The sequence below is a fragment of the Gadus morhua genome, chromosome 4, assembly GCF_902167405.1.
Source record: "Gadus morhua chromosome 4, gadMor3.0, whole genome shotgun sequence".
Lineage (NCBI taxonomy): Eukaryota > Metazoa > Chordata > Actinopteri > Gadiformes > Gadidae > Gadus > Gadus morhua.
In genome coordinates this window covers 9803501-9815593 of record NC_044051.1, presented here as the reverse complement: position 1 = coordinate 9815593, position 12093 = coordinate 9803501, and the positions used below count along the sequence as shown (strand labels likewise).

Genomic DNA, 12093 nt, shown 5'->3' with positions numbered 1-12093 from the left:
CCATTACGTGTTTCTCTTGGTCAGTAAAAGACAAAATGATTGAATCTGGGGTCTCACTGAAGTGCCACAGGGGGCTTAAGCTAAACAGTGTGGTGAGGTGGACTCAGCTTAAATAAGGAGAATGTAACACCAGAGACATGCGTCTGGGGTCTGACCTGCGGTAGTTTCTTGTCCTCGTCTGACAGACAGTCAATGGCGTTGTTGAACACTTCCTCCACCAGCTTTTTCTCCTCCTCTGAAACACAGAACGTAGCGTTATGCCGCTTTTCCACTGCATGGTACCAGCTCGACACGACTCGACTCAGCTCGCATTTTTTGCGTTTCCACCGCAAAAACATGGTATCTGGTACCTGAAGTGGCTGCTTTTTCTAGTACCGCCTCGCTCTAGGTTCCAAGCGGCTGAGCCGATGCTAAAAGGTGACGTCGGCAGACGGCCGGCCACTGATTGGCCAGAGAGTGTGACGAAGTCACGAGAGCGACATGGCAACCATGCTGGTAACAGCCATAGCAGCGCCGCAGCCAACATATTCCACTTCTTCAACATGCCAGCTAATAATACGAACACGAAAACCATCGCATCGATGTCCTCATTTGTTGTTATGTGGGTTCTGTCCATGTGTGGGTTACGTAGGTGTTGTTTGCGTCGCGTACAAAAATACGTCACGGCCCTTTCGCGCAGCCGACCCCGCCCACGTCCAGGAGGTACTATTTGCGGTGGAAAAGGACCCGTGCTGCTACCGTGTCGAGTCGAGTCATGTCGAGTCGTGTCGTGTCGAGTCGAGCTACATGTGCGGTGGAAAAGCGGCATTACACAGTGGCCAGGTTAGTGTACATTGTAGGATGTGTACTGGGGTTAAGTCCCAGCAACCTGACTGCATATCCTTAATGGCTGCATTCAGCCTATTAACTGTATGGGATGAGGCCTAAAACAAAGGTCTTTCCTAACAGATACAATAGAAGCAGCCCAGAAATGGAAACCTCATAATTGGCTGCGAAAAAAGCATTTCAAACACAAAAATACTAAATAGAAAAGCCTTTTATAGTACCGATCCAGTGATAAACGTGATGTTCCCCCAACGCAGATAAGAAAATGCTTCATATTCAGTTCAGAATACACATCAGAAAGATTTCATGAGATTATTTTCATTGATTGCCGTCAAACTACCACAAGTCGAAAATAAAAACCGAAGGGTAAATGTGGCCCAGTAAGTCCCAGTGATGCATCATGGACGTGTCTGTCTGCCAGTGTGTCAGACGCTCAGGGTCTGTGTCCTGACACCAGGCACTCCCTTGAATCCAAGCAAAGCAAAGCAGGCCTGCAGACACTGCCCAGAATTGATGTGTTACAGAGGGCTTGGGAGGCAGGGGAAGTGAGGGGACAGGGGGGGGGGGGTTTGTGTGTGTCGTCCAGTTAAAGTCGTAGATAAAAGAGGAAGAGACGAGGGGAGGAAACAGAAGGAGGTAAGTGGGGGTAAGTGGGGCTAAATTACAGGAGAGTCTGTAAACTCAAGAGCACCCTGCACTTGAAACTCACATGGAACCGGGCCTTGGTATAAACATACGGCATTAAAAGGTTAGACACCGTACAACACTACGATGGTTAGTCGTGCGGAAGTTAATCTGCTTTCAAGCGGTCGTGATGTCCACCCAGCTGTTTATTTGCAAATATAGCGACACAATAATATGAATACTGACAAACTCTGTACACAGCAGTGAAGTGAAGGATCAGCTCTCCAGTGGGTTGGTTTAACTTGGTATAATACTAGTAGAGCACTGCTGTGATTGATTTCTGGGTGTGCGTCCGAGAGAGAAAAATGGAAAGAAATGAAGTCCTTAATAACACCCATGTCCAGAAAATCTTATTTCCGTCTCGCTTATTACTAAAAGTGTTAACCTTTCAGAAAACATCCTGCTCATACTCTTCAGCCAAGACATCACACTTGGCCAATTACTGTTGTCGACAGAAATTTCCCTTCCTGAGTGGCTGGCCTTTTCCGGTTCATTTGATCATTGATTTTATGATAAACATTTTAGCGTATCTGCAATGTCCGCACATTATGGCTGCTGTAACAGCCGCATTCCCTTTGTGGATTGGTGAATTGTTATCTCTATCTGAAGACAAAGAGGATACGATATTGATGACCAATCTGCAAAGAGAACGATTCCTTATTTTACTGCCCAAAGGATGGGGTGTGTGGTGCCTTGTCAAAAGCATGACAATGGTTTGGGAACCCGGCGGGTCTAAAAGCACACTGAAGACGCTCCTCAGTGTGGTATGGTTACTAGTGAAGGTGCTCTCACCGCCGTTGAAGTCCAGCTTGGACACCTGCAGAGCGTAGGCCTCACACTCCTTCTTGCTGAAGCTGAAGATGATGACGGGCTGGAAGTTCCTCTCCATGATCATCTTCACTATTTTGAATACGTTGGAGGCACCTGGTGAACGAGAGAAAACACGCACACATTTTCTCAGTCCAAGTCAGAGACGGCTTTAGTGTCAATTCCAAAATATGTGCCAGACCACTAGAGGAATAGAAATTGCGTGGTTCTCTGACCCAGGGTTCAGAAAAGGATCTAATTAGGTAAAATAAAATAAGTAATATTAACAATTTAGGGTAGTTCAACTGGCGACTTTATCAGGATAATAGAAGAAGAAAAGTGTCAAAATTCCTTTGGCATTTCGGTAAACATTTGAACACACTGATCTCGTGAAAGATGCATCCCATTGTAAAGGTAACACTTCAGTCATCACGCTGAGAACCCTAAACTTTCCCCCCCTGCTCATAAAACATGCATCCTCGATTAAATGTTCCCATGCCAGGCAATCGGATCAGTGACTAATGGTGTCCATTACCAGTCAGCGATCCACTTCCAGTTGCCAGCCGTACAGGGTTAGACGTTATCATTCGAAAGCAGGATATATGTGAGGAACAACGAACCAAAAGGTGCGAGGTTAGCCAAACCCACCTTTGGTTCCGCCTTTGCGTCCCTTGGGGTCCCACTTGGCCCCTCCGGAGCCTCCGCCCGCGTCGCCGGCGTCCCTCAGTACCTGCATGGCCGTGTTGAAGTTCTCCTCTCTGAAGTCGCCCTGGAGGACACCACATGAAACGCACCCCACTTAGATTCGCGCAATAATTTCATCAACAAATATATATTTTTAAATATTGACCACAATAAGCCCCTTTCCACACTAGTATAGTGGCTGGACAAACGTAGGCAGTCTACTTGGATAAAAAGGTGACTACTAAATGTGAATCGATATGATTGGAACCGAATGACTGTAGTTAAACACTTGGTTTCAATGGGTTTTTCCCCTGATTACAAATATTTGCTTCGCCCAGCTTAAAAGGCAACCCAGGTTTCAAAGGGAGCTTACGTTCTCGTCGACCACCAGATGGAGTCCGTCGCCCCCTGCTGGGAATAGGTAGTGCTGCAGGGGAGTGGGACGGTAGTCTGTGTACACCACATGGCAGGGCTACGAAACAAGATATGGGACAGCAACAATTCAATGAATGACGTAACTTATTGATTGGTGAATGTGCAATTTTCAGCAGACAGAAAGTCTCCTTTGAGAGGCTCCTTCCAGCTGACCTGTTTGTGCAGGTGGCAGATCCACTCTGCAAACTGCTTGGCGTTGGGGATGGTGGCAGACAGGAAGACGTAATGTACATTGTCGGGAAGTAGGATGATGGTCTCCTCCCAAACCACGCCACGCTCTGAGAACATGGAAAAGGGAAGGTCATCAAAAAAGTCATGATGGTTACATAGGTAACACAAAAAAAATGCATCTCGTTTTCTTTGCCGCAGTTTACACTCAACTGCTAGCCGACTCAATTTTGTTGTAGTTGACATACCTGCGTCTCTCATGTAATGGATCTCATCAAAGACCACCCAGGCCACCTCCCTCATGATCTCAGAGCCTCTGTACAGCATGCTCCTCAAGATCTGTGGAGAAGAGACCATGTCACCACTGGGGTTATACAACACCAAGCACACATTAAAATCGATCCCTTAAAGGAAACCCCTAACCCTAAAACAATTAAGTTCAGATTTAAAGGGATAGTAGTGGCTTACATATTAGTGATATGGATTGAACCTGGTCCAAATCTTGAGTTAAAATGTGCTATAGGTGAGATTTAAGACCCATTTTTGAGTGGATTTGATTGTGCTTGGTAAGAATGACCTAGTCTACCATCAGTTAATAGTGAGTGCATGCTCAGTTAGAATTTCAGATTATATTTGACTGTGCCTGCCTCTGTATGAAACCCTTTTGATTTCAGACCGCTACAAGCTTATTTATGACCAAACACAGCATCTTGTCCATACGGAACCCGTAAAGGAAAAAGTAAAAAATTAACGTAAACATTTCTCGCGAGTACGAGAAAGTATCTGCCGTGCTCCAAAAGATTGTATTTTGTGAGCACGAGAAAGTATCTTTTTAGCAAGGGAATGTATCTCGTCCACATATCAATGGCAGTGTGTGTGTTTGTGTGAAGTCAGCGAGTGAGTTGACGAGTTTCGTGTCAGCACCTGATGGACAGCTTCGTAGCTCAGCTTTAAACCATCTGACCTACCAGATCTATAGATCTACCATACGAATATTTGGGCTACAATTCCTTGAGAGATACTTTCTAGTGCGCACGGGATATTTTATCTTGTGCGCACGATAAAGTACCTGGTGCTCACGATAAAGTATCTGGTGCTCACGAGATATTTTTCCGCGAGCACCAGATACTTTTTACGCTACAGAGATATATGTTGTTTTTTAAATTGTTGTATGTTAATGTTACATTTGATATGGTTTATTGTCATAGTGTTATAGAGTTTTATGTTATTTTTTGTTATATGTATGACGTCTACTGCGTAGATGAATGATGCTTGCCAAGTCGTAAGAATTTTGCTGTGCTGAAGCAATTTGGTACATGCAACAATAAACACACTTTGACTTTGACTTTCTCGTGCTCACGAAAAACGTTAATCTTTGTTTGTTTTTTGCCTACGTCCGTTTACCGGTTCCGTACGTCCATGATTGTTGTCGGAATTTTTGTTTGTGGTTTCTCTTTTCACAACAAAAACCACAGCACCTTAAAAGCAAAGTTTTAAAACGATAGGATAATATTCAATATGGACTCATATTAACCTCTATAGGTACATACATGCCATTGCAAGAGTTACCAGTTATTGGCCGTTTTGAATGAAACAGTCTGGCTACACCCCCAAATCTGATGGACCATTAGAGCAATGAAAGCCTGAAAGGCAATATAGCCCCATCCGGAAATTAAAACGTTGGCGGGAACAAGCGATAGGGCACCATCTCGGCAATTTGAAGCCGTATAATTTAAGCTTTACTCCTGTTGTGGGAACTCGGGTCCTACCTCTGTCGTCATGACGAGGCAAGATGCGGTAGGATTGATGGTGACATCGCCAGTCATCAGGCCGACATCCTGGAACTCTTCATACATCTCTCTGTACTTCTGGTTGGAAAGGGCCTTGATTGGGCTGGTGAAGATCACCCTCTGCTTCTCTCTCAATGCCAACGCTATTGCATACCTGCAGGACGGGGACACAGGAGGTTACATGTTTGGAGACAACAGGTTTGGGGACAGCAGGCTTCATGTTTAGAGATAGCAGGTTTCATGCTTAGAGACAGCAGGTTTCATGCTTAGAGACAGCAGATTTCATGCTTAGAGACAGCAGGTTTCATGTTTAGAGAAGGCAGGTTTCAGGTTTGTTTCTTTGCGCCACCTGATAAGGCATTCGCTATTCTGTCTCTCTCATAAACCGCATTGAGCCAATGTATTTTCTTTTTTTTGGCAGATAAGTTTGTCAATATTTGTCAAGAGCTTGAACGAGTTGAATTTTAACTCTAATTAAAAATTAAGGTTTTTCGTCCCATGGGTTTTTCCTACACAGTTCTGACAATTAACCCGAAGATATGTGCAGAGTTCCATCCAAGCCAAAAAAAAGAGTAACATCAGCGATACAAACAGGTGATCAGTTTAAAGGCTCGCCTCAGCTCAACGATAATATTTGACTATAATTGCTTTGATTGAGTATAAATTAAAAAGGAAACACTCACTCGGCACAGACAGTCTTGCCAGCAGAGGTGTGAGCAGAAACCAGTACAGACTGATTGTTGTCAATACACAAGATGGCCTCGCGCTGGAATGGATCCAAAATAAAAGGGTATTCCTGCAAGAGATAGAATAAAAGATCACAACAATGCGGAAGTCTCCTGATATTTTCACATAGTCTTATCCAATCAGATGACCACGTTCAGGTTGGTGTCTGTCATCCAATCATATGATAGAATTCGGGAGTGTGTCCGTCATCCAATCAGATGACAGCATTCGGGAGAGTGCCTGTCATCAAGTAGGACAACTCGATTCAGGATAGCATACCTTTGCTGCTTTTCCAACTCGAGGTTTGAGGGGTGCATAGTCTTCACTGGCCTGGAGTGCCACCTGTAAGCAAAACATTTATTGAATGGAGTATGAATTATGAAATCTATTTTTCGTTATAAAAAGGTATATCCATTTATTTACGGTTCTGTACCTCATGGTTGCATCCTTCAACAGTATCAACTTGCTCCACCTTCACCTGGGGCATAAAGTCTGCCATACTGAGGTAAACAAAAAACAAACGTTATCAGTACATCCATTTTTATCAAAAAAATGCATACACCAAATAGGAGATTTTCCACAAAATGTAACTCACTTGTCGTCGGCAGTATCATGTTTAGACTTTTTACTGTAGACCATCTCCTCCGTGACGTCTTGGTCCGCCTCCCTCTTGCCCCGTCCGTGAAAGGCATCCTCCCCATCTACATGTGAACTGTAGGATGATAAAACAAATATGAAGCAACACAACATAAATGTTAGCCTAGTAGTGGATATGGAAGGGCAGCACGATTACAACTTGGTAACCAACATGTTAATTACGTTGCTCCAAACAGTGGGACTGAATGAACCATGTGGGACTGGTTGCATTTGGAGACACAACGTGGTTCATTCACTCATCCAAGTGGTTGTAAAAGATAATGTTTTTCGTAAAAAGCACTAACGCTATCAATGTTGTTGGAAATCAGCCTGTTAACCACCAGGCCGTCTTCTGTCTCAATAACTAGCGGTGGTTAATTGGTCAAGTTTTACAAAGCATGATGCCCCGGTTAGGGTTCTGGGAGTCTGGTTCGACGTGCAATAATAAGCCCCGTTTAACTAGAAATAATACAACCAGTTCAACTTAATACAAATAAACATAATTCAATTCAAAGAAACGAATGTTTACCCAGCATTTGTTGTGGGGGCAGTGGGTGTCGTTTTGCTAGACGCAGCGGTATCATCATCAAACACGCTGAACAGCGCGTCTCCAAAAGCGTCCGCCATGTTTCCAAGCGGCATTGACACGATTCCCACAATGCAACGCGAGTCTACGGTAACACTTCCGCTACGGAAGCCCCGAGCCGTGTGCGTCCAAATAGTGTTCCTCTCACGAATATCTAACACAACTGGATTCTTGGGATGGACAGATGAAAGATTGTCACGTTTTAATGACTCAACACCTGAATGGCAGCACATAGATAGTTTTCGGGTTGACCATCAGCAGACAGTATACGACCTAATGGGTGGAAAGAAGAAGAAAGCGTGTGCGGCAGCGGCGCCTGTAGCCGCGGCTAGAGGGGCTCCTGCAGCGGCCAACATCGTGGCAGAAGACCCCTCTGTTGGCAAGAAACCTCCGCCGATCAAGCCAGTGAAACCAGTAAAGGACAACAAACCCAAAGGTGACTGTTGACGAACATCTCTTCCCTTTTTTGACAAACTCGTCATGTAAAAGTAGCATGAGGGATCCTTGTTGTTATCTCATGTTGCTACGCCAGAACTGACAGCCTTGAGTTGGTAACGTTAAACGGATTGGTCCTGATTGGTGTTGGTTCTAATGTCGTTTGAATGTTATTCTTGTTTTCAGAATACCTATCGGATACTATAGTATTTTATTGCAGGTTACAACGCATACAACATCCAGGGGGTTAGCACTTGCAAGTGTTGAACACTCTGTGTTAAAACGACAATATTCAAAGACATACAAACCAAATCTTCAGAGACCCTATTTCAGATACAAATGACATGATACAAGTTAAACACCAGTGTTAACTACAACTTTAAAACCGGAACCGAGCTCCAGATGTCCCTGTCTGGAGGCCCTGTCACCTTGCTGTGGTGAATCTGCTGGGTCTCTGTTTCTCACCCTGATGTGGTGACTCTGCCGAGGCTCGGTTTCCTCTCTGCTGGGGCTCTGTTTCTCTCACATTTTGCTCTGGTAACTCTGGTAGCTTTTCTTCCCTCTCACCAGCTCTGGTACACCCCCCTGCTGTGGCTCTGTTTAATGTACAGTGGGAGATTGTTCCTGCATCGTAGGCACACAAAATACATGACACTTGCGTGAGTGAGTGTTGGGGAAAAAAATTGATGTAAGATATATAGATGAATTTATAAATGAGCACAGTGTTGAGTCCATGCACCATGCAGTAGTTAAGGTTCAAAACAAGGCAACAGACATTGCAGGATTTGAAGTTGTCTTGCAGGGGTCAAGCCAACATGTTACTCCATTAAATGGTATTGTATAATCTTTAACGATTCTTCTTGGGTCTCTCGTTAGCTCCGAGGACCTACAGCCTGGCCAACACTGCCCAGGTGGACACCGGTGGGGTCGCTGACAAATCGATTCTCAAAGTAAAGTATTTACGTCACCTCACAGTCTTTAAAGTCACATTGCTTTACTCTCACAAGGCATGTATGTAATGCTTGACCTGTTTATAACCGACATTGTCTACAACGTCATATAAATGAGTCATTCTATTCTACCAATAGACCAATCAGTCTGTTAAATTGGATTTGACCTAAACTCCCCATACTTCAGGTGGTCATTCAAGTGGACCTGGAGAAGAAGATCATCAAGCTGATCAATGACTTCAGACAGGAGAATGGAGACAAGGGGCCAATATCCGGGAGACTCACCAATAAGAAATTGCTGGTACGTTAAAAGTCGAATTCAGTGACTATAGAACTAGTCTCTCTTTTTTGTTCTAACTGGGTTTTCTTTGTTTTCCTATGATCGCAGGACCTTTACACCGCTCTGCAGAAGTTCAACTTCAAGACAGAGCACATTGAAGAGGCCATGAAAAGCAGTGTGTTGTATGGTGGCGATCTCCACTCTGCTCTCGACTGGCTTTGTCTGAATCTCAAAGATGGTGAGATAACTTATCTCTCTCTATTTGCATGATATTTTGATTGGGGTTGTGCCGTCCGCATGTTTTTAACTGGGAATTAAGTATTGCAGTCGAACAGACTGCTCCCATAAACAATGAAATGTGATTGTTATCAACCATAACCCTATCATCGGACATTGATGCTCAGCATGTAGTCCCTGAATAGGATTAATACTCTCTGAAAGCCTCAGAAAACGAAAGGGTATAATGGCCCAGCTGTTAAAATGCGTGCGGTGTGTGACCGGGGCCTTATGCTAAGTTGTGCTTTATTCCATTCACCAGAGGAGCTTCCTGATGGTTTCCGGCAGCAGATGCAGGAGGAGAATCAGAAGAGCAGGCCCAAGTACCAGCCCATAGTCCATGAAAAGCCCGCCCCACCCAGCCCCAAAGCATCCCGTGATGACTCTCCGAAGGAGGCCATTAAGGTGAGTGTGTCTGTGGACAAACAAACAAAGTGCTCTCAGACCAGTGGAGAAATTCGCAACCATGATCGTCATGCTGAGGCTCACACAAGCTTGTTTTCTTCTCAGAAGGCCCCGGTGAAGGACGAGGCTGCTGTGAAGGACTGGATCCTCAGATACGCTGAGCAGAGCAGCGAGGAGGAGGAGATGGAGGAGAAAGAAAAGGGCGGAGGGAACAATCTTGCCAGCAGCATGGAGCAGGAGGGCAAGTTTGACCCAGTAAGTGGAAGTGGTTGAACCCTCAGTTTTGTCCCAACGTGCGAAGACGCACGTTAGTGTTTGAACATCTGTGTTGCTTGACCCTGTTCCACCAGAACGACAGGTACCTGGTGTTAACTGCCCAGCTGTACGACACCAAGGACATGGCAGCCACCGCCAAGTTAAAAAAAGACAAAGCATCCCAAAGGATGGCCCAGGACAGGATACGCATCATACAGCAAGGTCCGGGCATTTCCACCAATCACAGAAAGACGAGCGACATCGGTCACCACGACTGATTGGACCAGTCAAGAACGATTATCTTTTTTTTGTTCCTTTCCTAGAAATGAAACCTCTGGAGTCACATCCAATGTTCAACCCAGCTATAAAGGTAGTGGACGCGCCCAAGGAGAACAAAGCACTTCCTGTGGCCGTGGAGGAGGGTCTCAACCTGTTTGATCAAGTTCCAGTCCCGCCCCCGGCAGTTAAAGGTACAGTTGTAACAATTGGTCCAAGAAGCTCCAAGATGTTAAATCAATTTTCAACGTCAATCACCTCACCATCTATACACAACTTATTTGCAGAGTCCAAGAAGAACGAGCCAAAGGACATTCGTGACTTTGACTACACGTCCCGCAGTTGGACGGGCAAGTCTCCGAAACAGTTCCTGATCGACTGGGTCCGCAAGAACCTGCCCAAGAGCCCCGCGCCGGCCTTCCACAAGGTCCAGGTTGGGAAGTACTGGAAGTGCAAGTAAGTGTGTGTTTTACCTGTGTTTGTGTCTGCAGATGTTTGTCGCTGTGGTACCCCACCCCAAACGTTATTATCCTCACGTGATGGCAGATAACGTGGTTACATCTCTCTGCAGTCAGAATATGTTGTGTATAGCATGCATTTTTTTTCCAAGGCAACAAATGAAAGCAATGCTGCAATCACTGTCTATTTAAATCATTATAAATGTCTATGCCCTTGAAGACTTTTGAAACTACAAAAGACTTCTGTAGCCACAATAGATACAGCGTTTCTAAACCATGCTATTTCTGGCCACAATCGAGCATATGGCCGTCATGTTTGTGTGACAAAATGAAAATAAACAGAACTAAATGACCATCGTCCCCCGCTGACGAATCCGTCGCCTCGTCTCTCTTTAGGGTGCGTGTCCAGAGGCTAGATGACGTGCTGGAGGTCTGTCCCACCATCCTGACCGAGGACGGCATGCAGGCCCAACACCTGGGGGCTGTCCTGGCTCTGTACACCATGGTCAAAGGACAGGTAACGGCTGGGACCCTCAAGCCACCTTGTATCCACTGTACAGAAGTTCCCCTCAGCCTTTAAACTGAACACCCCCATAAATGCGTTGGCGCGTTCCTTCTTTCTTCTAATTCTTCTCCATTTTTTTTTATCCCCCCTTTTTGCTTCTCTCTGCTCTTCTTTTACTCCTCCGTTGTTTGACTCACCCCTCCTTCGTCTCTCCCTTCGTCTCTCTTCTTCTTCTCTACTCCTCTTTTACTCCTCCGTTGTTTGACTCACCCCTCCTTCGTCTCTCCCTTCGTCTCTCTTCTTCTTCTCTACTCCTCTTTAACTCCTCCGTGGTTTGACTCATCCCTCCTTCCTCTCCCCCCCCCCCCCCCCCTCCTCTCCTCCAGTCGGTGCACCAGCTGCTGCCCTCCACCTACCGGGACGTGTGGCTGGAGTGGCGGGACCGGGACCAGCAGAGGCAGGAGGAGAGCCGCACCGCCGCCAACAAGCCCCGGGACCAGTTCATCGCCCGCCTGCTCACCCGGCTCAAGCAGCAGCAGCAGCAGCACAACCCCAGCTCGGGCTCCCAGGACCCCCATCCCCGGTTCGGATCCAAGGCGACGCAGCCCGCCGGCGGGGAGGACGAGCCGGAGGAGTCCTGGGAGAACCTGGCGGGCCTGGAGATGGAGGACGGCGGGGAGACCAACGACAAGGCGGAGGCCGGCCGGGGCAGAAAGGAGAAGGGCGGAGGGTTCGAAGCGTCCAGGGAGCTGATGATCAGGATGAGGAAGTCCCCAATGGCGTGCAAACTCAAGGTAGGAGCTGGTCCGACGCGCATCCCGAAGGTCCTCGGTTCGATTCCCCAATGTCGGCAGCCTAACCTGTAGGTATCTGTACAGTCACCTGTTCCTTCGTAACGTGGATCTGAATTAA

The 12093-nt window shown here is 46.2% G+C and overlaps 2 protein-coding genes across 5 annotated transcripts in view; one reads left to right on the top strand and one right to left on the bottom strand.

The window, feature by feature from the left end:
- mtrex (Mtr4 exosome RNA helicase) overlaps positions 1-7421 on the bottom strand; it is a 21770-nt gene extending 14349 nt beyond the window's left edge. Inside the window, exons 1-12 of the mRNA XM_030354905.1 lie at positions 7285-7421; positions 6715-6831; positions 6553-6619; positions 6399-6461; positions 6077-6189; positions 5373-5547; positions 3852-3942; positions 3589-3713; positions 3374-3472; positions 2965-3085; positions 2302-2433; positions 156-235 (exon numbers count right to left, since the gene is read on the bottom strand). Of these exons, the coding sequence (XP_030210765.1) occupies positions 156-235; positions 2302-2433; positions 2965-3085; positions 3374-3472; positions 3589-3713; positions 3852-3942; positions 5373-5547; positions 6077-6189; positions 6399-6461; positions 6553-6619; positions 6715-6831; positions 7285-7397 (1296 nt within the window). The 5' untranslated portion in view covers positions 7398-7421. The remainder of the gene's footprint in view (positions 1-155; positions 236-2301; positions 2434-2964; positions 3086-3373; positions 3473-3588; positions 3714-3851; positions 3943-5372; positions 5548-6076; positions 6190-6398; positions 6462-6552; positions 6620-6714; positions 6832-7284) is intronic.
- Positions 7380-12093, top strand: part of dhx29 (DEAH (Asp-Glu-Ala-His) box polypeptide 29) — a 19653-nt gene continuing 14939 nt past the window's right edge. Inside the window, exons 1-11 of one of the 4 annotated variants that reach the window (XM_030354904.1) lie at positions 7381-7777; positions 8653-8726; positions 8914-9027; positions 9115-9244; positions 9545-9687; positions 9796-9942; positions 10038-10164; positions 10266-10412; positions 10506-10674; positions 11073-11193; positions 11568-11975. In XM_030354904.1, the coding sequence (XP_030210764.1) occupies positions 7381-7777; positions 8653-8726; positions 8914-9027; positions 9115-9244; positions 9545-9687; positions 9796-9942; positions 10038-10164; positions 10266-10412; positions 10506-10674; positions 11073-11193; positions 11568-11975 (1977 nt within the window). Of the gene's footprint in view, positions 7778-8652; positions 8727-8913; positions 9028-9114; positions 9245-9544; positions 9688-9792; positions 9943-10037; positions 10165-10265; positions 10675-11072; positions 11194-11567; positions 11976-12093 lie in introns of all 4 variants that reach the window. The other 3 variants (XM_030354903.1, XM_030354902.1, XM_030354901.1) reach the window with 3 other exon arrangements.